Here is a 25,560-nt window from a genome sequence, read left to right on the forward strand (position 1 = left end):
AGTCAAGAAGGTCAGACATTGAAGGGTGGTATAATGATGGATTAACTTCTTGGGCAAGTCCTCCTCTACAAGACTGACTGTAGTAGCTGTTTCTGTCTTCCTATTAGAGGAAAGAGGAGGAAGCACACATTTAGTTCCTCTTAAGAAGAACTTTTTCTTTGACATTCAGGAAACTAGGAGATTTCTTAGGTTTCTCAGAAGAGTTTGAATGTGTCTATACGTATTTTTAATTGCTGTTTATAAGGACAGAATTTTGTTTCCCCTAATGTCATGATTCTGCCTGTTTTGCAGAAGCTTTTTCTTTTCTGGCAATACTGAAAGCTCTTCTTGCAGTTGCATTCAAACACTAGGTAAATATTAGTCTGTGCATTTCAAAATGTGGTACTTGTACTCTTGTCTTGATGCCTGTTGTCAGAAATGTGTAGTCTTGGAGTTATGGTCCAACAGTAGACACAAGTTTAATTCTCTGTCCAAATTTAATTGCCTAAAATTTAGATGCCTGTGTTGAGCTGGTTACTCTTATATCTCCATTAAATTTACAGAAATAATTGCCTCCAGAAGGCCATTCATCTCTTTCTAAGCTAGGTGTCCAAGATAAGAAAGATAAATAGCTGTGGTGATTGCAAATGGGGCAGTGACTCATTCCGATTCAAATACCCAGCCTACCCTCTGCAGCGAGGGTCACTGAATCTCATCAGAACTGTTCACATGGCACTGGTTAGTTGCAGATTGCTTTTGCCTGTTTTTAACGGTGAAGGTTTTATTTTTCTCTAGATGTAATTTTTTTATATTTATGTATTTATGTATGCATGCTGGAGGTGTCCAAAGAGGAGGAATGAGTCTGGTGAAGGATCTCGGGTAAAAGTCTTAAGAGTGATTGAGAAAGCTGGGGTTGTTCAGCCTGGAGAGGGGGCTCAGGGGAGACCTCATCGCTCTCTACAACTTCCTGAAAGGTGGGGGTCAATCTCTTCTCCCAAGTAATGAGTTGTAGGACAAGAGGAAAAACCTCAGTTTCTTCCCAGGGGAGGTTTAGGATATTAGGAAAAAATTTCTTCACAGAAAGGGTGATTAAGACTTGGAGTAGGCTGCCCAGGAAAGAGGTTGAGTCTCCATCCCTGGAGGTTTTTAAAAGATACATAGATGTGGTACTCAGGGACATGTTTTAGTAGTGGACTTAGCAGTGTTTCATTAATAGTTGTACTTGATGGTTTTAAAAGTCTTTTCCAACTGAAACGATTCTGTACATTTTTATTTCTTTTTGGAGTGTAAGGCCTCTCTTTGTGCATTTGAAGCTCTGGATTTTTGGATGCATTCCTGTTGTTTGCCTCACCTGTGGTTTTGGAGGCTCAGTTCAGAGGGGCAGTGATAGTTCATAAAATGTTCCTTTTCATCTGAGCCATTTTTATAGTAGTATTTGTTTTCTAGGTTGGTTAGCCGTAGTTAAGATGGATACATGATACAGTCCAGTGATTTAATTTTTTTTTTTTTTTTTACTATAGTGCACAATATTAATTGGTTTTGCTTTTTAATTATGTTTTTAATTATGGCATCAAATGCAATATATCACTGTACATAAAATAAATGTGCTTTTCTGTGTGGCATTTCCTTGGAGGATGTGAAGGAAGGTAACAGACTAAGGATTGTGCTTTTGTGTACGTGATCTTTGCAGTATTTTTGAATACAAGGTGTAATAACTATGTTGCTTCAAATGTTTAGTTGTTGATTAAAAAAACTCCAAATTTGCTCATAAAAATATCCACCTTTTGTCTCTGAATGCTTCCCACCTCAAATTCAATTTTCCCTGCAGTACTTTTGTGAGGCAGAGATGTTGTTATCGCTCTTTTATGGATGGCAGCTGTGGCAGAGGCTTTGCTTTTCCATTGTGAGTGGAGTGGGCAGCGTGCCCATGTGAGCCAAGTGCCAGGTCCTGCTGGCGCGAGGGCTCTGCCGTGCTACCTGACGGGCAGGTGCCTAATGCTGGGTGAGGCTGAGGGCTGCCAGGTGTCACACAGCACCCTGGCCTGCTGCAAGCTGGTGCTGTCTCTCGTGCTACTACTAGGTACCTCCACAGACAGCTCTTTAACTTGAGCACATGAAGATTTCAAGGTCCTTGTTCCGGGAGTACCTTAATTTTTGGCATGTTTCTGTAATTTCTGAATACTTCAGTTCCCTGAGGAAGCTAAATCTTCAGTCTGAACTGCGATTTTTTATGTGACTTGTTGATTACGGTGAGCTGGAAAATAAATTTCTTTCTGAAGTAGAAAACTTTTAAAACTACAGCTATTTCTACAAAGAAAACGCATTTTACAAACATAGGCTCTTTTCATTTGTAAAAAGCATGTTAGCATTCTTTTGTGTTTAGACTTAAAGCATGACAGCTTGCTTATTGGGTTTGTCTGGCAAGGTTTTAGTAGCAGGGGGCTACAGGGGTGGCTTCTGTAAGAAGCTGCCAGAAGCTTCCCCCATGTGCATAGAGCCAATGTCAGCCGGCTCCAGGACACACCCAGTGCTGGCCGAAGCCGAGCCCGTCGGTGACAGTGGCAGCACCAGCATTCATCAGAGTTAGAGTAGGGGGGAAAATTACTGTGCCAGAGCAAATGCTCTCTGACTGAGCATTCTCACTCCAGAGAGAGGAGTGAGAATGTGTGACAGAAACAGCTCTCTAAGGTAGATACACATCAACACGGATGCAGTTATTCTCAATCAGCAGCTAAACTTTTAAACTTAAGATCTGTTGGGTGGTGGAGTGAGAGGTGTTGGGAAAGGGAATTTAGCATCCAGTAGGCAATGGGAGGAAGAGGTGGAAGCAGGGATACTCTTTCCTTGAACATTGTGACTGAGATTTTTAAGATGTATTATTTGATTTATGAAAAAGGTTTTTCTTGGTGTCAGGGAGTTTTGTTTATTTATTGTTTGAATTCCTTTTCTGATGTACTAGCTTAGTTTTGTCTAGGAAGTTTTTCTCAATACGCTGAGCCTCTCAGATGTGACTACTTCTACGCTTAGCGTGTCTTGGCTTTATGGATTGATAAATCTTCATGAATGCTGGGTCTATGGTAAAATCTAATCTATGGGTAAAATTGGAATACTCTGTTTTGCCATAGCATGATGTTATTTTCTACTTAGTAGAAGGAGATGAATATTAGTATATAGCTGCATATCTCTAGCAATGCAAAGCTGTTGAAGTATGCTGAAAATGAATTTGCGTTTAGTTTATACCCTTGCTGTTTTAGTAGGATGAGAATCGAAACAGACCTTTGCTCTAGCACAGCTTGGACTAATAAGTGAGCATTTTTCTTCATGGGTTGCAGCAGGGCAAGTTAGAACCAGCATATTTCATAAATCTTGATTAAAAAGCTTGACAAATGTATTTTAGAAGGTTGTGAAGTCCCTGTACTTCCAGTTAAAGCAGGCACCTCCTGGAAGTTTGCAGGGTCTAGGATTGGGGAAGTAGTGCTGAATTGCCTAACAAGCTTAGTGCTTGTACACGCTAAAGTATTTTTATTGCAGAAATATATTGCTTTGTTCAATGAAGGAAAGGAATGGATTTACCTTTTGTAGCTAAAGGTGGTTGTAGCTGCTTGAACTACCTGCAACCTGCTCTTTTGATGGCAAAAGCATACCATGTCTCTATAGAAAGGATTGTGACCACCACTGAGAGGTTCCTGATAATCTTTGCCCTGAATTTCACTACTACAGATAGACAGTTTCCTTTTTTTTTTTTTTTTCCCTGGGAAAGATATATTCATTCTTCTCTATTGTACTGGTACAGTCACCTGAATTAGTCATAGCAAAAATTTTGCTGTAAGATGCTGCCAGCAGCTACTTGGCTGCCATCCCACAACAAGAACAGACTGCATCCAAGCTCTGATGCCAAATCATGTGTAGGTTAACCTTTGTAACCCATCTCAAATCAACACGTGCTGTCTCTGGGGAATAAATCTGGTCTATTTATAGGAATACTCTGTCTGTATTCGATAGCTTGCATGCAAACTATGCAATTAAATCCTCTAGCAGTTGTTGCTGAGAGGTTTCCCCACTGTGAGGCAGTGTCTGTGAGAAAATACCCTTGTAGAAAGTAAATCCTTTTTTCACCTTAAGATTCCGCATGATTGAGTCACTGAATATGGAAGTATCAGTAAGGTGTCTGTCGCTGAAATAGTGTCATGTGCAGGAACAAGTTACAGTTCCTGTCTGTTCACTTTCATCTGGCATGTGACGTGAGTGGCAACACCTAAGTGAAAGATGTTGGGACCTGTGATCTGGGACGTCATGCGAGGAGAGGACTGTGTGAACACTGGCACTGTAAGGTGACATCAGTGAAACTTGAGACGCCATACTTGAATGCCAGCACTTAACACAGGGTAAAGCTCTGGCCATTAGCAATTAGCACAGAGGGAAAGTTTAAAAGGTGGTCTCCAAAATCTTGAGCAGTACGACAAATCTTTTGAGGCAAAGCTTGGTGAATGTTTTGTGTTGTGATTTTGGTTTTTTCCTTTCTGTAAACTTATATTAATTTGGGGTGAGACATATGCTTTTCTTTCCAAAAGATAATTCTTTATGTCCTCTTATATTAAAGAAGCATCAGAGGGAACAGGTTAAGACAGGGGTCTTAGTCTATGAAGTACTCTTCCTTTCTCATTTTCTGTCTTTGATCTATTCATCTGCATTATCTCCATCCAGGATAAAGTTAGAATTATGTGCCTGTAGTTGGGTAACAAGATTACCTCCAAAATGTCTGCTTTTTACTTTATGTAAAATTAAATGATTCACACTTCACACTTCTGTAAATGTGGCAGCAGAAGAACATTGTGAGAAAAGATTAGCAGGCTTCAGCTATTGTTACTGCTCCTTTAGTTTTTTTTCCCTGTAAAAATGAGAATCTTGAAACACTCAGACTAACATGGTGTTCTGTAAACAGTTTAATAATTTTCAGTGTTTTTATAGACAAACATAATAGGATGACAAGCAACTGCAAACAGAAATTTAAGAAACAAGGCAAGACAAGTCTTGACAAGGAAAAAAACAATGTTGTCTTGTTCATTTAATGAAGCTTTGGGTGGTTTTTTTTTAGGTACTTAAGAGAAAATGTAGTTTATATATAGCAGACACTGTTGCTTGTGAGATGGGGGATTACTTACATTATGAGATAATGTCTAACCTGAAGGGTTGCAAACACTTTAGGAGCAAGTCTTTAGAATTTAAAATTAACTTTGAAAAGGGTCTGGAATCGAAGAGAAACAAATATATTTCGGTAAGCTTAATGCAGATTTTTTTGTGGGTGTAGGTAGGAGTAGTCACCTGCATATCATAAGGGTTCATGAGAAGCAGTTCTGCAGGAAAATATTTTGAGGGTTCTTTTTTTATATTTTGTTATATATGTAGAGAGTATGATGAAGTATCATGCTGTTGAATGGGGTATAAAAAGCAGCTGTCCTGCTTGTTAGTTATGGTGTTTGTAAGATACATTAAAAGGTTCTTTCAGCCTGGTCAGTGCTGTAAGGCATTAGCTGGAGTTGGTGTCCAGTTTGGGTACAGCACTGCATGAAAGCTGTGTGGGTGGGGAGAAGGGGAGAAAAAGAAGTCTTAAGTAGAGAACTAGAAAAAAACATTACCTTCTAGGGAAAGGCGAAAGGATAGGGGTAATTTAGTTGAAAACGAGAAGCCTAAGAAATTCAAGAGTTCAAATATTTGAAAACTATAATCTCTTCTCATAGATGTCTATAATACTTGAAGGGTAGTAATGCTTGAGGTGTGGCCCAGGAATGTACATCTGATTTCTGCACCTAATTCTGCATCATCTTCTACAAAGTACCTTTGGATAAATTTATTTTGCTTGTATGATTAATGTGTGTCCATTTCTGAAAATAAAAATAGCATTGAGTAGATCAATTGCTATATAACTTAAAAGCTAGAACATAAATTCTGTATCTAAGAGTGTAATAATACTGCAGTGAGATGGAGAATGGTGTACTTTCAGGGAAATGTATTTATGTTGTGGAACTTCTCTCTCAGAATATTTTGAACTACCCACTTGAAAGCTGTCAGGTCATATCTTGGTTATAAAGCCCTGGCATCTTACATGCCTTCTTGCATATTATTATATAAGATCAGCTTTTTTTTTTTTTTTTTTCTGCAGTATTGCAGTTTAAGAATAAGAACTGTGTAAACCCATGGGAAAGAGGAAGATAGAAAAGGGAAATAAATAGAAATAAAAAACAGTGATTAACTCATAGATGTGTTTATGTTGGAACTGCTTTTCTTTTGTCTGAATTTTGATTTAGTTAATGGAATTTACTTTTTCCTGCCATTCTTTCATGTTTCAAATTTTTAAATGTTTCCTTTTGTTTTGGCAGAGAACTAGTTGTTGTCTTATGGTAGACTTGGCTTTCCTATGCAGTGGAATGCCAGAAGCATCACAGCCTCACTTTGTACCTTGTAATAATAATTTAGGATAAACACTATAATTGCTGTATTTACCTTCATTTTATAAGCTGGAAAAACACAGTTATAAATTACATTAATTTAGAAGGCAGTACCATTAGCTTGAGTGCAGGAGGAAAAGAGAAACAGTACTAAATTCATTTAAAAATGAAATAACCAAGGTGGTTCTGGAACTATGTATTGACAAATCTGTGCTTGTCAAGATGCAAGCCAGAATCTGACAGTAAGATAATGACTTAATTGTATGGTTTTATGCCCAACCAAGAGGGTTTTTGGTAATTTTTATGTCATCAGGCTACTGCTGGTAATACTTGATTACTTGATAACCTTACTTTCATCTTTCTCTGCATCCTAATTCTAATTTTGCCGTATTTTGTGCCTTGAGTAAGAGAACGGTTTCTGTGGATGACAGACTTGCATTGGGTCAAGTTTCTCAATGCTGACATCTGATTAGAGACATCAGAGATGGTGATGTTTGGGGTGCTGTGTGTCATCCAACAGCAGACTTCTATCATTTGGTTAATTAAGTGGTAGTGGTAACTTAGCTTGGGATGACTGATGGTGTTGGTAGACTGCAATGAACTGGTGTGTTCCTGCCAGGGACTGAGCAAAGTCACCTTAAAAGATCCAGCCAATTGAAATCTCCAAATATCAATTGCAAAATTGCATTCAGATTCTTAAAAGTCGTTTTTATAAGACTTAGAACTTGTAATTGGGACTCTTGGGGAAGAAGAGAACAAATCAATATTGGTAACAGAAAGACTCAATTCCCTACATTTATCTATGTGATAGTTTCTTACACATCTGGTTTAGTGTTGGAGGGATTACTGATTTTCCATGGCTTCCCAATTCATTCATTAGTTGATCAAAATACATGCTAAGTTTGCTGTACAGTAAATCACCAGTTCATTGTTTCTGTTGTGTATGCTGAGAGCTGGTCTTAGTTAATTCTTGTCTGGCTTTCTGTAAGAAGCTGAGGACTCTAATCTGTTGTATAATCAGCTTGGTTACACAGAGGCCACATGGGTATCAGCTGTTTGCTGTATGTCTTAAAAAGGTTTGTGAGCTGGCACACTACACTAGAAAAGAATTGTAACATTTGAAAGCATATGCATTGAACCTATGCTGAAGCAGCAGTGCAAAGAACACTTCTTGCTCTCAGAAGGATGGAAAGCCTACCACACAGAGTGTTAAATGTATTCTGAACTGGGATTTGGTGTATTTGTCTCTCTTTACCAGTATTAGCAACAGACTTTACATTTCTCTTGTAGTTAAATGTAGAATGTATATTTTAATTAGGTTATTTGTTAAAAGATCACCAGTTCTATTTTTTATAGACGCTAAACAGCTTTTGATCTAAGGTATGAAAAAACATACAAAAAAACCACTGACCTGAAGGGCCAACAACGTAACCTATGAAATTGTGCCAGAATTCCAGTAGATTTTAAACCAGTGGAAATAAAAATAAATGTAAGTATGTAAAGCCAGCATGGAAGTAAGAATAAAGTGTGTTAACCAAGGACAGCATAATTCAAGGATTTTTAAAACTAAGCCTATGTTTTTGCATCTTAAAATGTAATATGTTAAATGTAATATGTTCAAGGGTTGCAAATTGCATTGAGTTTTTGAAATATTCTAAGATATTTCTGAAAGTTGTCCTAATTAAAGTTTCTGCTCCAAGAAGGACTCTAGATTAGATCAGCTGTAGCTTTAGTTAGCTGTGTCTTGGAAGATGTCTGTGGATGGAGGTTCTGCAACTAGTCAGGAGAATCTGTGCTGCACAATGTGGTGGAAGTCTGTGTTAAAAATTAAGCAACATGAAATTTTATAATAGAAAGTTACATGAAGCAACACTGTTACTTAGTAATTATTTGAATTGCTTTGTTTTATAATGTTGTGTCTTGTATTATTTTCAAAACAGATCCTAGTATTCTTTATGATTTGGACTGAGGCATGACTTACTGTCCAGAATGACGACAAATTTTTCATTAATGATAATTAAATTAGAGCTCAGAACTGTACACATTGTGTGAGCTTTTTTTTCTTCTCGTTGTGCAGTGCTTTGTGTTTATTGATGTTGAAATTCACCTGACAGCTTATCCTATGGTCACAGAGAGCAGTAAGCTATAGATTTTTGCATAATCTAGAACTGTATAATCATCACCAATTACCACCTTGCTATCCAGTCCTTCGCCTTAAAATTTGTGGTATTCTGTGCGAACCAGAGGAATATATCCATTGTTAACTAATCCCCTGGAAGAGAGACCATTGTGTTCATACCCTTCCTTTCCCATGTTTTAGTATGTGAGAAAGGATTCTTCTCCCTTCTTGTGCCTTAATTAATTCTTTAAGAACTTTTGGTGAAGGGTATTGCCAAAGCTATTTCAGCAAGTCTTTCTACCCTCTCCTCCTTGCATCCTTCTGCTCTCCACTCATTCTGTTCATCTTTTAGAGAAGTCTAATAGCTGTGGGTGGGACATCTATCTGCCAGAAATATTGTCTTCCCCCTAAACCCCAAAAGGTTCTCATGTGGCTGCAAATTCTAGTCTTTGTTATGCTCATATGAGTTTGCTCATGTGTGTCTATGTAAATCCTAGGATTTCATGTAATCAATATGTCTGATGTTCTATTGTTTTCCATTCTTCTGGTAGAGGTGTTCATTTAAAACATGTCAGCAGTTCTGGATTTCGGCTGCTGTAGAGCTATTGGGTAAACACTTGCTGATCCCAGTGGGGTTTGCTGTCACTGCTGTGTATATTCTAAGGCATTTTATATTGTAGTATCAATTTGAGAAACATGCTTAGATACGTATTTGAATGAGAACTTTAGTTTGGAGAACTTCCAAATCTCTGTAGAGATTTAGTTTAGAAAGAATAATTAAGAAAAAAACCTGGAACAACCAAAAACCCAAAGAAAACCAACTTATATAGTATAACTGTTTTTTATCAGTCGTTTTGGCACTCATACATTTGTCATCCTTGTCACCTGTCAGGATTTTTCTATCTGCTTTGGAAAGTCTTTATTATTAACTTTTAGCAAATTAATCCTCCAGAATATTTTGTTCAGCCTTTCTTTTGACTTCTTTTTGTTTGGTTGATATAATTAACCTCTCTTTTGCCTTTGAAAAGCATCCTTTAATATTTTGGTTTTAAATATAAAATCCAGTACCTCTTTACTCTTTTGTCTATCAGTAATAATGGCCTTTGAATAAAGTTCTTTGGAAAGTCACAAAACCCTGAAACCATGTTTATTTCATCATGAAAAAAGAATTCCTTACTGTTTAAATATAATTTTTTATTATTATCAAAGTTTCTGATTTGTCCTGGGCTTTTGATGGTTTTTTGAGCTTGTTTAACCAACTCATTCACCCAGAGGTTCTGTATATAACTATATGGTGAAGTGAGAGCTATATACCTTTTTGATCTTCACCATAAAAGAGTGTGTAGCCACTGCAGCAGAATAGGGATCTCAGTTTGACTCAGTCACTCCTTGTCTTATATACATGGTGGTGAAATAAGTAACTCCCATGTCTGCATTCTAATGTGATTGATGACTATGGCTGCATTATGGAACTTGGTTGGTTACTTCCAGCAGAGAAAGTTATGCTCTGTGTCTGCTGTGTTAATGCAGGGCTCAAGAAGTGGAAATAAAGTAATGAGTGAGATGGGTAAAAGTTCCTTCTAGACTGATGCTAAGCTGGTGATTTCATCTTTTATTTGGGGGAAGTTGTTTGCTTTCTTCCTTTCAATCTCCTTCGTTCCCCACTTCCTAACTAGTGCTTTGGATCTTGCCATCTTTAATATGAAAAAAATTATAGTTTTTTGGATACATTTTGAATGTAAATTACCTGTCAAATTATTTATCAGTGGCTTTTGCAGTTTTTTTAAGTTGGAAAATTTAGTGGCTCTTTGCTTATGTAGTAGTTACATTTGCATATACTCACAGTGCTGCTAGTGCAATTTAAAACTATATCTCAAATAAGACCTAAAATTGCAGCAGTAGAGTTTTTAAAAACCTATCACATGTAGATTTGAGATCTCAATTTGTAGCTTTTTTCCTGACCTTCAGTGATTTCTCACACTGTTTAGAGATGCCAATGAAGAGATAAATATTACTCAGTGAAGTCCATCTAATTTGAGCTTTTTGAAAGCATAAGGAAGTAAACTTATTGTCTGTGCAGCACTTTCAGAGAGTGCCCTGCTTCATAGCTCCTTGTCAGTCCAAGACAGGCTTTTCCATGTGCATTTCTCGCTTGCCCAGTTATCTGCTTGTAGAAGAACTGTAGATGTCCTGAAACCGGCTTCTTGTAGACCTGTGTTGTGAGACATTCTCCAGTTTTAGGATTTCTGACTCTGGGTCAGGGCTTTGCAAGTGATTATTTTGAATTCTTTTGTTGGGAACCGGAATTTTAAAGGAAGGTTGATTCTGGTTTTCAGTTTTGTGTACATAGGTAAAGCACTTTGGTGAATGAAGTATATTGCATTTGTGAAAGAGCAAGTGGAGAGTGTGAGGTTTTTGATGGTGATGTTATTAGAGATGTGGTTGTAATGGTAAACAAGCTTTATGTTTTGTTCAAGAACCAAACTTTCCCTTTTTTTTTTTTAATTGTGAAATACTTGTTAAAGATGTGTTGCCAGTCTCATACTCTAAATATTCTCAGCAGTAGGAATTTTATAGAAGAAAATAGACTTAAAAAGAGCACACATCACTCTATGGGAGGTGTGATTGTAAAGACTTTACTTATGCAGCTGTTAAAGTGTCTTAAAATTCATGTTCTGTCTGCAACAACTTGATGCAGAGTACGCTTAAAACTTGCTTTCTGATACTTCATGTTTGGAACAGAGTAATTTCAGAGAGGCTGTGGGGGGAACCCCAAAATAATACAAGTTCTAGTAATTAAGAAGTGAAGGGTGGTGTGTGGGGTGGATGTAGAGAGGTGTGAGAGTGACTGACTGTCAGGCTAACCCAATAATAGAATTACAGTTCTCTTTGCATGTCAAGCATTTTAAAGATTAATGCTAAAACTATCACTGTTTATTCCAGATTTTGTATGACAATAGTCCTTGTCCTTTGGAAATGGATAAGAGGCTGGTTTGATAAAGGTGATTAAAAAAATCATAATAGAAATATGACTTGGAAGCCCATGAGGGATTGCTGGGGTGCTCTCTGCTTCTGACACCAAGCAGAAATGTCCTTACCACCAAATCCTGTCTCAGGACTTATTGACCCAGGGATAAGACAGCTCTCCTCTCCAGTGTTACTGTAGGAGAGACAGCAAAAGCTCCTTGTTAGGGAGAGCAGTTCCATAGTTCCATCTGGGCTCTTTGCCTTTCTGGTGTTGGTAGGAGGGCAAGGAAGTGGCTCCTCTCAAGATGGGGTAGGCTGGCTGAGGAGCAGGAGGTTCCAGAAGGAGAAGCACAGTGGGTGCTTGCGCTGGGCCTCACCGTCAGCGCTGGACTACTGTTGCTTATGCAGTGAAATAATATTTGTAGTGCTTGATATTGCATATGTTTAGAACTGTAGTGCTTCTAAGTTATTGGTCTTTATCCCATTCCTACTGAAAGTGTCAGGTAAAAGTAAGCCAGGAAGAAGCTAATGCACTGGTGGTGTTTAAGTGCTGCACTTTCGGTTTTGTTTTCATTTTGGTTTTTCTCCTTTTCTTTGGCACTGAGCGTTTGCTGTGCTTTCTTTAGGTCAGGATTTTACTGTCAAAATAGATTTTAGTGCTAATTAACTTGGATTTGATTTCTCACATTAAAAAAAAGGTGGGGGCAGTAATGACAGTCATTCTGCTTTTATTATATAACGTAAAAAAACACCAACCTTTTTTATTTGTTCTAAAAATACACTGACTTTCTTAGTTCATGTTTTTTATTGGAAGTCAAATGTCATAGACATCTGAGAGGGGTTTAGGCCTTAAGTTTTGTCAGCTAAACATCTGAGAACATGAGCTTGTGAATGTATATTTTATGAGTTCCTTTCTGGGGTTTCAGCTTGGCTTGAGTTGGAGACTGCACTTAAGGAAGCAGTGTATTCCCAGGAGTGAAAAATTAGGTAGCTGAGATGCAAGTTTAACTGCCTGGGGAACCAAGATGATGTAGTGGCTGTGCACCAGTTTTAGAAATGTCAGTAATATTTTAAAGATAGGCTTAAATACTTTGGTGCCTCTTCATCTACATGCTTACTGAGTTGGAACCAAAATTCTGTATTTCTCAGTGTGCTTTTTGGATTATTCAAATTGGCTTTTGCTAGCATAAGTGCACTTAAAACTTAGTGGATTTTTAATAGTGATACAATACAGTCCATTCGGTTATTTTAATATTTTGGGTTTGCATCTTTAAGGAGTGAAATAGAGTAACAGTTTAGATTAAGTTCCTGTAAGGCAATTATCAAAGTAGTTTGACTGTACTAGGAAGAATGGCTATGGATGGTTCACTGTCAAAACCTGAGTCTACGTGAAAACGTCTTCTGGGTCATGCTTGATTTGATACTATCATGCAAAACCTGGGCAAAGTACTCAGCTCAAACTTGAGATAAAGCTCCTTAAAACTGCAAAGCTGTGAGTGCCCAGGTCAGAGTTCAGAGTGTTGTTAACAAATTGAAAAAGTGGCAGGAAAACAAAAATACAGTTTATAGCAATAATCATTGGTGTATGTGCAAAACACAGAGGATGATATACCAAATGTATGAGACAAGAACAAGATGTAGAACATAAATCTTTAAATGCAATTGCAAAATGAAATGGCATTTCTTGGTGTGAGAATATTGATAGTAAAATTGCCAAGAATGCCACTTGAATCTAGGTTTGTCATTCCTTGCAGATGTTTGCCTTGTGGGTAAAGGAACAATTGACTCTAATTTTGCCCATTTAAAAGCTCAGAAGCTGAAGGGAAGAACAGTGTCAGTTGCTTCCCAGTAATAGTTACACAGGTTAAAGGATAAAGTTTATTGGCAATCTGATTTTTGTATTTGGATAATAATGTCTTAAAAATGTGGTTTGTTTTTCTTTTTTAAACAGCTGTAGTGGATAGCCCCTTAGTGAAATTTCTAACATTTAATGTAATTTCTTTACACAACTGAAATTCAGCAAAATACTTTGAAGCCCTATTAAGAGAACGCCCAAGTTTTTGAAATAGCTGGTGCGCAGTTTTTCTGTTACGGAACAACACTGACATCCAGTGGTGGTGTTGTCCTACTGCGGACTTTTAAGCTGCTCTTTGCTTAATTGCTTCAAGTGTTCTCTTTTCTATTGAGGTGTTATCGAGTAAGAAAAATTTGAAAGCTTTTTGCAATTTTTTTTCCTTTGAAAATTATACCGTTTTATGGCATGATTGTATAAGTCTGCTTCTGTAGCAAAGGTATGTAAGGAACATTCTGATTTTTGCATAAACACAATGAAAATAGCTATATAAAATTTGCTGTAAAACTCAAACATTGATTTGTGTGGCTGGCACTGAATTCGAAGTGGTAGTGCAGTTTGTGTTTGATAATATCACTGTGATTCTGGAAGAGTTGGGAATCTGAAATGGATAAACTTTATAGAACATATTTATTTATATTCATTTTCCTTTTTTGCTTCTTCCTGTAAAGAAAGCTTCTACTTAATAAGATGTTAATTCTAGATATGGTAGAAGAAAATCACAGAGTATTTATAGAAAAATGATGTGATAGAAAAAGGATGGAAGATTAAAGATTTGTGTTTATGCATGAACTGTTAATTACAAAGAGAGAAAATATGCTTTTCAAGAAAGCTGCTCATGACAAATAAATATTATTAGGAGAGTTGTTTACCTGGTGGATTTAATTAGAGAATAAGGCTCTCATTTAAAACCTTTCCATGTGTATGTGCATGTGTATACACGTGCGTGTTTGTCTGCAGATGAAGTGTTTGATCCAACAGGATAGAGCAGACAAAAAATGCATCTTGCTTTGATATTGCCAATTTCTTCAGTGTTTCAGACATAGGTAATAGAGTAGCAGTACAGAAATCTGTCTGTTCAGGCCACATCAGGTGTAATTTGTTCTTTATGAAGTAAAGCAGAACATAAAGTGAGATAAGTAGAGGCATAGGCAAGGTTGGTACTGTGGTTATATCCCATAGCAGTGGGAGATACTGAAAAGGAGAATGCACACCTATAATGTACAAAAGTGGTTATTAAATTGATGTTATACTTGATATGAAGGAGCAGTGGGAAAACAGCTCTGCCTGTCACTGATGTGTATTTTTGTGTATTACGAAGGAAGAATTACTGAAATCTGTTTTCTTAGAAGGTTGTTGAGAACATTTTGACAGAAAAATTGCAGATTTGGATTTATATGTGAATGGTTCATGTAGAAAATGCTGATTCATTACTAATGGTTTTGTTTTAATGTCTCATTTGAAGGTGGGAATGCAGGTACTTTCTAGGAGATGGTTTTTCTGACAAAAGCTGTTGCTAAGAGGATTGTACTGCTTCATGTCTCAGATGAATGGAGCTGGAGTGGGGGGAGGAATAGGTGGCATATCCCTCAGGTTTCAGCAAGCATAATGCAGAAGAATTACATTAGAAACATTTATTTTCCTTTCTCTTCTGATCTCCTTTCTCTTGAGAATGCTTCACAAATAACCATCTCAACCATTTGTGGAAGCTTTATGCCCATTTTGGTTGTAAACTGTGATTTTTTTTTTCTCTCTAATTTGTATTAATGTTCCAAGGCCACAGAATCCCTGTGTGACTCCAGCAGTATTACTTGCTAAAATTCCCTTGAAATCAATGTAGTTGTTTTCATAACTTCACTATGTAACTTTTAAGATTGTTTTGAAAGTTATAAGAAAGAAGTGTAGTGAATACTTTATTTCTTGGAAACTAAAGGTACTTTTAATGTGTCTTATTTGGTTACCTACCAGTCCTCGTAGTGGGAGGTTATGTTGTGGGGGATTTTTTGTGTCGCTGTAAGATGTCAGTGGTCAGCCAATGGCTTACTTTGGACTTCTTGGAGAGCTTTGTGGAGCTTGGCTGCTGCTCCTTATACTTCTTACCCATTTATTTTACCTTTTATTTATTTGCTGCTTCACATGAAGCAGAAGTGCTTAATTCTGAAATGTTTGTTTACAGTAGGAAAAAAGGGAGTTTGTTGATTGTGGCAGCAGCATTTCTGTGCCAGGTTATTCTCAGCGTCTCCTTGATTTATAAAGGAATTCTGGGGGAGACGGATTGGAATAGAGCTGTGGAGAGCAAGAATTGACAGACACTGCTTGTACAGCACCAGCACAGCCAGGTAGATCTTGGAAATTGGGAGACTTCTGGGCACTTCAGCAGTGTGATCTGATTCATGTCTGGTTTGGGATTGCTTCCAACAACTTGGCAATAGGAAATGTGTTGGATTAATGTAATAGGATCACACTGGAGGTCACCTTTTGTTATCTAAGGTCATGGTATTTTGCAAAATGGGCAGAACAGGTAATGCAGATGATGTGAGGCTCTTGAATGAATATAATAGAGACACGGAGCTGCAGGACTGTTCTCTTTGACTCCAGAGCAGGTCTTTACTGCTTTTGGTTTTGTTCAGGGTCAGGTTTATTTTTTTTCTCTTCCTTGATCTAATACAGAGAACAAAGAATTGAGTGGCCCTATGCTGTAAAGGTCCTACCTTCAGCATATCACATGCCTTCATTAAGAACAGATAGAAAAAGGGAATCTGATTCCTGCAGAGTCTGGAAAAAGCTCAGACTTGATAATCCTTATGTTGTTGGGGGAAGGATTATGCCATCTGAAGAGGTAGCTTTATCTATTTTAACTCCCTTTTCATACTTGAGTGAGGTATATGTATTTTTTTCTGTACAAATAAATTTATTTTAAAATAAATTTGATAAAAATACTTATTTTTATTTTCTTAAATAATTTGTGGGCCTATAGCAGGAAATACTCAAAGATAAAACTTAGTTCTTATAGGAGACTGTATAAACAGGAGAAAATAAAATAGTTTATTTAAAATAAGTTTATTTAAATTTGTTAAGAAAATATAAACATGTTTGGAGTACTTATTGCTATATGAAATATAGCAATATAAGAATGTTATTATGGCAAAATGGAAAAGACTGCCTTGATATACGCTGGTTTCAAGCTTCTGTTACAGCAGGAGAGATCTGTGCTTTGGCTGAATCTGGTGTACAGTTTCTCCTGCTTGCAATTTGCTTCTTGGCCAATTTCTGACCATTTTTAATTAAATCTGTAGTTTTGCATCCTGTTGCACAGAAGCAGCACCTGACACATTACTGGAAAGCTCTTTTTCCTCTGTTGAAGTTCTTTAGCAAAATTCTGCTGACAGAATTGTTGATTAGATCTTTTTTCCTTGAAAGTAATTTTGATCCTGATCTTTTGCATTTACCTAATTTATACTTTCATATAATAAGCATTTATAATAAACCAACCAACCAAATCCAAACTATAAAGTATCCCCCCTTACATTGATATTCACAGATTTTGTTTTTTTGAAAATTCTTAAAGCAACCAAATCAGTCAGGTTTTTGCTAAAAAGCTTTGATGTTTGCTTAAATCAACCTAACAGATGTCCTCAGTAGTATTTTATGATTGGTGTCTCTGTGAGGTTGGCAGAGATTTTGGTCAGATAGGCAATGTTTTTGCTAAGTGCTGTTGCTTAAATTAGCACAAATCAAAAATTAGTGGTCTATCTCCCATGAGGTTCTGTTTCAAAAGCTTTCCTAAATAATGAGACAAACTAAACTGAAAATTCATATGTAAATTTATACAAAGAAAGTTATAAACTGAAAATTTTGACTAAACCAGAGTGCTATTTTGACAGCTGTGATTCAGTCTTCTTCACTTTGAGGTGCAAAAGTAAAACATGACTCAGCAGTGAATTTTTGTAATAGCAGAATTAATCTTGTCCTATATAGAGAAAGTTTAATTGTAGGTCAGATTCTTGTTTACTCGTTCTTTAAAAATGTGTTTTTCTTGCTGGAAAATGGCAGCACTTTTGTTGAAGTACTCGGCTTAAATAACTCTGTAAGAGAATTGCAGTCCCTCTAGCTTTAGTAGAATGAAGAATGATTTCATTTGCATTTGGAGCAGTAAAAGAAAAATCCTTCCATGACTTCACCAACAGTCTAAAACTCAGCTTATGGATTTTGTACTCCCTCAGCCCCTGCTGTTCAACTTCTGTTCAGTTTTGTGCTGAAGATGGCAGAAGGCAAAGTTGTAGAGTTTGATACTGCTCTTTCTAGGAAGTCTGTTGGTGTAATTAAGCCACAGTTGAAGCCTCGAGAGCAGGATAGTGTGTTGGATGTATCTGTTTCCCCTGGCACAGAGTGGGAATGCTGTTCTGCTTTACCTTCTGACTCCAGCTAATGAGAGCTGCTAATGCACAGGAGTTGCATAAATCTTCCCATATCATAGTACTGAAGCTTAGAATTACTCAGCTGGGAAATCCTGTATTCCCATGCAAGGCAACACGTCTTGCTACCTTATTCTTCTCAAGCACTTGTCTTTTATTAAAAAAATAGGGTTGTTTCTTCTTCTGTTTCTATGTATATATATGGGGGTTTTTGCCATCTGAATTGTTTCATTATTGGCTTTTCTTCTTTTTGGCGATGGTGGGCTAGAGACTCAGGATTTGCTAGATTCCAGTGTCTGACATGAACAGATAAATCCCATCAAGTGTCTGGGTTAGAGCACAGCTGGAATCAGTAATTAGTCTTGGAACCATGGCAGGACTGAAAAGGGCAATGTTAAAGTCACCAGGGCTAGAATCAAAAAATTCTGTCAAATGTACTTCCCTTCAAATATTTTTGAATATTGTTTGTATGTTACACTGTGCATGTTATTTTCTTCAAAATGAAGTCTTTTTTGAAGCACCCGGGAATATTTATTTTTAGTATTTTTTAGTGTATGTTACTCTTTGTTTCTTAAATCATTATTTTATTATTTGGGAAAAGGTTATTTCTTGATGAGTAGTTATTTCAATGTTGAGGAGGAACTGTGTTTCAGACTGGGTGTCTATCAATTATGTAATGGTTGCTGTGATGTATTTGAATAAAATGAAGAGCTGTGAAGGAGAAGGCAAGTTGCCAGCTACATAAAATTGAAAACTGGAACTGCAAATGGCTTAGAGTAGGCAAAGTGAACAACTAATGTCACAATTTCTGATCACTCAAGTTAAAATTATCCTTTTTAAAAGTGCTTTTGAAGGTTAGACTAGGCCAGCACTTTAAAATGGATTCAGGTAATCAATTCAAAATTTAGTGTTCAAAACTTATTGTATACTTACATAATTTTTGCAGAAAGGTACTGATCCTGCATTACCACCGTCAGTGTAAGGAAACTACTTACATTAAGTTATTTTTCATGTATTTTTGCGTCTATGCTTCACCAGTACAAAAGATAGGAACTAAAGACAATCTCATAGACAGAAGAAATATTTGTCTCATTGATGCATCATGTGATATTCTATTTTTTTTCTTTAACAGGTGTCTTTCAGATGAAGGAATTGAAGCTTGCTTAAGTTCATCTGAAAAAGTTGATACAAATGATATTATCCTAGTTGCCCTTAATGTAAGTTATGGTAGTGAAAATGTTTTTTCTGAGAAATTATGCTAAAAATGATAGATGTAATGGCTCAAGTATAAGTTTGTGTGTCTAATTAAGTGTGCTATTGTCAGTGTGATTTATGTAAAGGAGAGACTTACCTCTCTCCTTGCCTGTATGAATTGTGAGTTTTATTTGGAAAGAACATCTATTCCAAATTGCAAAATGTATAGGACAAAAAATGAACAGATTTAGCAGTAGGAAAATATTTCTTTTGTTTATGAAATGTAAAACTAAAGTCAAACTACAAGCTGTAATATAACCAGAAGTGCTATGTAATGACATGAGTATGAAATTTTAGTATAAGTTTGTTGGGATGAATAAAGCACCCTTACTTTGACTTCTGGACATGATACTCCTTAAAGCACATTCAGACTACATATCCATTGTTGTCTAAATATTTATGTAACTGAAACCTGGGCTTTTTTCTTTACTATAGAAATCTGGATTAGTACTCATAATTTTTGCAAAAAATTAACAAGGAATGTACAAGATAGAACAACATCTTCAAAGCAATATATCATAACATTTTTGAGGATATGAGAAAAGTGTGCATGTGAATCCCTGTTTTTCAGAATTCTAGTACATAATTGTTGGTAAACATTAATAAGTCTGCTGCGTTTCTTAGTTCATATATTTGCTATTTTATTTTAACATTTTATTAAATCCATACTCAGATGTTTTAAGTGGTTTAATATAAACTGTACTTTATTTGGTTTAATATAAACTTTGTAATAACTATATGTAGTTTTAAGGGGGAAAACAATGTAGTCGAGTGCTTAAGAGAAAAGTATTCTTCCTTGATGAAATTAGAAATAATAAAATAATGAATTATGTGAAAGTTGTTGGGGATTATTTTGTCCACCCTCAAGATTTAATCACTAGATGGTTTAGATGATACTCTGAAAAAGAGGGTCCCCTCTGCTCCTTTCACTTATTCTTTAAAGCATGTCTTTAGTCACTCATATATGCAGGCACCAGTTCATGTAAGGAATATGAAAAGAATTAAAGCAAAATTATAATGCAAAGATGCAAAGAATGTAATACAAAACATACAGAAGGCAAGCATTTGATTCCTGGACCAGAGCAGCATGTCTGTATGTTTGAGAATGCATTGCTTCTTTATACAAAACCCAAATAGAGTATTTGTGAGTTGCTGGGTATTACCCTGCATGTAATCATATGCTGGAATGAGTACTGACATGATAATTTGTGACTGTGTTGGTATTTCAGGCTTATTTAATAAATAATAAAAATAAACCAGAAATGTTGCACAAGTACTCCAAAGCCAGAATGAATGGCTTATCACTTTTAATCATTAAGTCAGGGTTTTTTTGTAACTAGAAGATTAACTTGTCTGTTGAGTAAGTAGAGGGTAGCAGTGTGTCTTTAATGGCAGGATAACAATGAATTTATGTTCCACTTCTTACAAATTCTTCCTTGACTACTAGAGGCACCTTTCAGGCAGAAGAAATCCAGAACTCAGCTGACCTTTTTTACCTTTTTTGAATGTGTGTGTGTGAGCTGCTTAAATAAGCATGAAGTAGGCATAAATATATCTTCAGTACTTCAAATGTTTTTATTTTGCCTAAGAGCTTAAAAAGTATTTGTAAAAGTTGTCTGCCCTTCCCGCTACTCTGATGTGAAGCTGGAGATTTCAGCAAGGGCAAGTTCTACCTGAGCAACCCAGTAGCCTTCTGTGATGGGGTGACTGGATCAGTGGACAAGGGAAGGGCTACAGATGTCATTTATCTGGTCTTCTGTAAAGCCTTTGACACAGTCCCTGAGAATATTCTTCTTTCTAAGCTGGAGAAAGATGGATTTAATGAATGGACTGTTAGAAGCATAAGAAAGTAGTTGGACAGTCCCATCCAGAGGGTAGTGGTCAATGGCGCAGAGTCCCAATGGACATCAGTGATAAGTGGTGTCCCTCAGGGATCTGTATTGGGACCAGTGTCACTAAATATCTTCATTAATGACAGATGAAGGGTCCAAGTACACCCTCAGCAAATTTTCAGATGACATCAAGCTGAGTGGTGCAGTTGACACACCTGAAGGATAGGATGCTGTCCAGATGGACCTGGACAAGATTGGGAAGTGGGTGCATGGGAATGTCATGAGATTTAACAGGACCAAGTGCAAGGTGCTGCAGGTGGGTTGGGGCAAGCACCAGCATCAACACAGGCTGGGGGATGCACAGATGGAGAGCAGCCCTGCTGAGAAGGACTTGGAGGTCCTGGTGGATGAGAGGCTGGACATGACACAGCCATGTGCACTCACAGCCCACAACAGAAAGCCAAATGCGCCCTCAGCTGCAACCAAAGCAGTGTGGGCAGCAGGGTGAGGGAGGGGATTCTGCCCCTTTGCTCTGGTGAGACTCCACCTGCAATGCTGTACCAAGCTCTGGGGTCCCCAGTGCAGAAAGGACATGGACCTTTTATAGCAAGTCCAGAGGAGGGACACCAGGATGATCAGAGAAATGGACCAGCTCTCCAATGACTAAAGGCTTGGGATGGTTCAGCCTGAAAAAGAAAAGGTTTAGGGGTGACCTAATTGTGGCTTTCCAGTGCCTGAAGGAAGCTTATGAGAGAGATGGAGAGAGAAACTTTTTAAAGGGACATGTAGTGAAAGAACAAGGGGGAATGGCTTCAGTCTGAGAGTAGGTTTAGGCTGGATATTAAGAGGAAGTTCTTTACTATGTGGGTGGTGAGGCACTAGAATAGATTGCTCAGAGAAGTCATGGATGCCCCATCCCTGGAAGTGTTTAAGGGTGTGTTGGATGGGCTCTGAGCAATACTGTCTTAGTGGAAGGTGTACCCTGCCCATAGGAGGGGAGTTGTACCTTTCAACCCAAACCATCCCAGAATGATTCCATGGTACGGATATGGAACACACAGGAACCATTTATAGAAGCCTGTGTGCTATTCAGAGACACACAACTGACAGATGAGTTTCCCCAGTTGTGAAAAACTCAGATTTCCTCAGATTGAAAAACTGAATGTGCTTCCTTGTCATTACCTGGCTATCTTGTGTAACAGAGAGAGGATTGGGCATTTATTCCCTCTATATACTCAGTAAATATGCTAAAAGTGCATTCTTATGATTGTTTTCTAATTTGTAATTTACCAGTGTTTCTCACTGAAAACCAGAATAAATCAATTGTTTACAATGTTTCAGATACTAAAATACAGTCCTGCTCAGTTTTAGATCAGGGTGCCAGAACAGAAGACCGTTGACACATATTAATGGCAAAGTATTGTTCAAGTTCTTGTAATAATTACATTTAGCACATTGTCTTTTGAAAGAGTTGTTAATGATCATAATAAGTAAGGATTTGTGCATGTAAAAAGACAGGAACTAAAAACACTTTTCTCTAAGTGCCAGATGGAGAGCAAAGGTGGATGTTTTACCTCTATGAAACCTCACAGTTATGTTTAACCATTAAACATTGCACAGCCATTTGGTTTTGTTTATTTAAAAGCACTTTAATCAACATTGAAAATGTAATTAAAACAAGAATATAATTTAAAAAGCAAAAGGATTTCTTTTGTAAACTCTTGAGTTGAATTTTTTGTCACACAAAGGAGTGGATTTCTGTTGAATAAATAGTTGTAATTATGGAAAAAATGCTATTCTTATTCCTATGTTATGGGTTTTTTTTTTTTTTTTAAAGTGCATATTTTTAGTTAATATCGTCTTGTCTTCTGTAATCATTTCAGACAGATTTAAGAACGATTGGCAAGAAATTCCTCCCCAGTGACATCAATGGTGGAAAGGTGGAAAAGGTAGACAATATTTTTACTTCACTTTTCTGTATTCTGTGATTTCTGTGTTATGACAGCCTTCTGTGACACATTAGTCTGGTTTTGTCATTACTTCAGATACAAAACCCCCCAGTGTTTGAATCTATTATAGTGTAAAAATATGAACGTCAGCTCCATAAAAGAGGACTTTCTGGGTATTATTTCACAACTTTGAAATTATTAAATAAAAATCTGAACAATCCTGGCAACTTCATTTGTTGCTGAAAAGCCATTTAACTTGTTTGGTTTTGAAATTGTATCAGAATTTCATTTTTTCCCCTCATTATCCTGAGAGGACAACAAAGCAGGTCAGAAATAAATCGAAGTAGCAGTTTGATTCTGATGCACAGTGATATATGTTAATGCTGGGTTACTTGCCTACTGACATCCATGGCTATAGCTATGCACTTTATGTAATTTTCCTATGGCTATGTATCCCACAAGTCATGTGGATAAAACATATTAGATGGGCTAACACTTTGTGCTAGAGAAGAATATTACATTTGAAACTTGGGTGTGCTAGATTTTAATGCATCTTGTGTGTTTAGGTAAAAAATGAAATTTGTCTTCTTCTGTATACCCTTCCTGTTTTGTTCCTTACATGCGATTCAGGGAGTGGGTAGGTTAAGGAATTTTATTTTAAACCTAGTAGTGATTCTCACTTCAGTTCTTTACCCCTTCCTTCAAATATTGAGTCTATTACTGATGTGAAAGTCCTGGGGAGACATATTCCTTTACTGTTAAAATTCAAATAGTGGTAAGTTAAGGTGGGTTTGTTTTAAGAAAGCCACATTGATTGCTGAGGGAGGCTGCTAAGAGCTGTTTGGATTTGTTTATCTTGTTGTCTAAATGGAGTAGTCACTGCTGCAAGCACAGACTTCTACAAGAAAAAGCACAAACATTATTGCCATTTATGCAAAGCACACTTGAGAGAGAGTCCATTGCAGGATCATAGATATTAGCTAGGCAGCAGTCAGTGCATGCAGCATATTACTTAGCAAACTAACTTTATGGGAAGAGTTTTATTAACTTTATCTGTATTCACAGATCTTTAGAAAATTATTCAAAAAAAATCCCAAACCAGACACTTGCAAACCATTTCCTGGAGGGTGATAATCCTTCACATTTTGGGAAGAATTACACAGAAAAAACTCTGTTTGAGTAGGACTCCTATTTATAATTTTTACCTCAAGCTATTAGATAGTATGCTGAATCCTTGCTTTCTTAACTGTAATTTCCTTTTTTTTTTGAGTAAAATAAGGCGCATCTGACTCCTTAATCAGTGCTGCTGTTTAGCTTTCAATGTCTGAAAATACATTATGTTATAGAGCTACGTGTTAACAGAAAAATGTTTTCTTTAGGGAGAGGAACAACTTTTTAGTATAATCTCTCCACAGAATGTGGTAATTTGTTGTTCAGAAATGTTTCAGTGAAAAATAGAAATTTTATGTGCTACTATTCTTCTTCTCAGCCAAGACTAATATCAGTATTATTTATTTATATCTTGAGAACCTATGATGTATTTCTGTCTTGCATAGAAAATAACTTTATTTATTTATTTAAAAATAACTTTTTATGCCTATTTATATGCCTATTTTATTTATTTCCTATTGTATAATAGGAAAATAGTTGCATAAAAGCTGGGAGAATCCTAGTATGAAACATGGGTATTTGACCACTATAGATGGTTGTCTTCAACTTCAGTCATTAATACACAGAACTATTTCACTCATTCATTTAATATCTGTGTTTTCTATGGGTTAGAAAAAAATCAATATTACCAGCATTAACCACAAGATGGCCACATTTGCATAGGATTTGGGAAAACGGAATCCTTCCATTTCTGTCTAGATGACTATATGCCATAGAGATACATTAAGCATTTTTGAAGGAATTGAAGTGCAAAGAAGACTATAAAGTTACAACATATAATTTAATAGCTGTTAAATTTAAGGTGTTATTGGTTTTCTTTTGAGAACTTGTGTCATTACAAGGGAAACATTAACTGCAGAAGAAGCATTCAGAAAGGATTAAAGTTGTGATCTCAAGAGTTCCTTTCTGAGTACTAGCAAATTGATGGTAAGCAGTTGAAAACATAAGGTGCCAGCAATTTAATTCCTGTTAAAGGTTACTCATATGCTTCCTCATTTCTGTTTCATTTTTTGATTGTGGATTTTTGTTTCCTACAGCCTTTTACATTTTATTTTTTTCCAAATGATGATTGGATTTGTGGTTCCATTTAAAACTGATCTGCATTTAAAAAACCTTCCTTCAGTGAGAGTGATTGCTGCATCAGATCTTCTACTGCCACCATAGTAAAAATACTGTGCGCCTGATCACTTACTAATTAATTTCTCTTTTTTTATATATATACTTACCTACTGGTTATCTGCTCTTATTTTGTGTTCTTCTGGCTACCTATTCTGTTTCTTCAAGGTTAGAAGCTGATGAACTGTGCACTTTTTCATCTTTTTGCTGTCATTTAGGATCTAGAGATCAATTGAGCAACCACAGACATTTTTTTTTTCAGAGAAATTAAAATGACTTAGCTATAGCTGAAATGTGATAAATGGTTGAGATTATTGGTTTCGGCTTGGGTTTTTCAAGTGGATTTATTTTGCTTTATTTTGGGGGGTTTTGTTTGTGGTGGGGGTTTTTGGTTTTTTTTGTGGGGCTTTTGTTTGTTTTTGTTTGGTTGTTTTTTTGTTTGTTTTTTTTTTAGTTAAAAT

At 36.6% G+C, this 25,560-nt stretch overlaps 1 protein-coding gene across 1 annotated transcript in view; it reads left to right on the top strand.

Moving 5' to 3' along the window:
• Positions 1-25,560, top strand: part of TDRD3 (tudor domain containing 3) — a 92,177-nt gene that overhangs the window by 23,059 nt on the left and 43,558 nt on the right. Inside the window, exons 2-3 of the mRNA XM_041466887.1 lie at positions 18,911-18,995; positions 22,748-22,813. Coding sequence (XP_041322821.1) covers positions 18,911-18,995; positions 22,748-22,813 — 151 coding nt within the window. The remainder of the gene's footprint in view (positions 1-18,910; positions 18,996-22,747; positions 22,814-25,560) is intronic.

Source organism: Pyrgilauda ruficollis, unplaced genomic scaffold, assembly GCF_017590135.1.
Source record: "Pyrgilauda ruficollis isolate IOZ18807 unplaced genomic scaffold, ASM1759013v1 scaffold20, whole genome shotgun sequence".
Taxonomy (NCBI): Eukaryota; Metazoa; Chordata; class Aves; order Passeriformes; family Passeridae; genus Pyrgilauda; species Pyrgilauda ruficollis.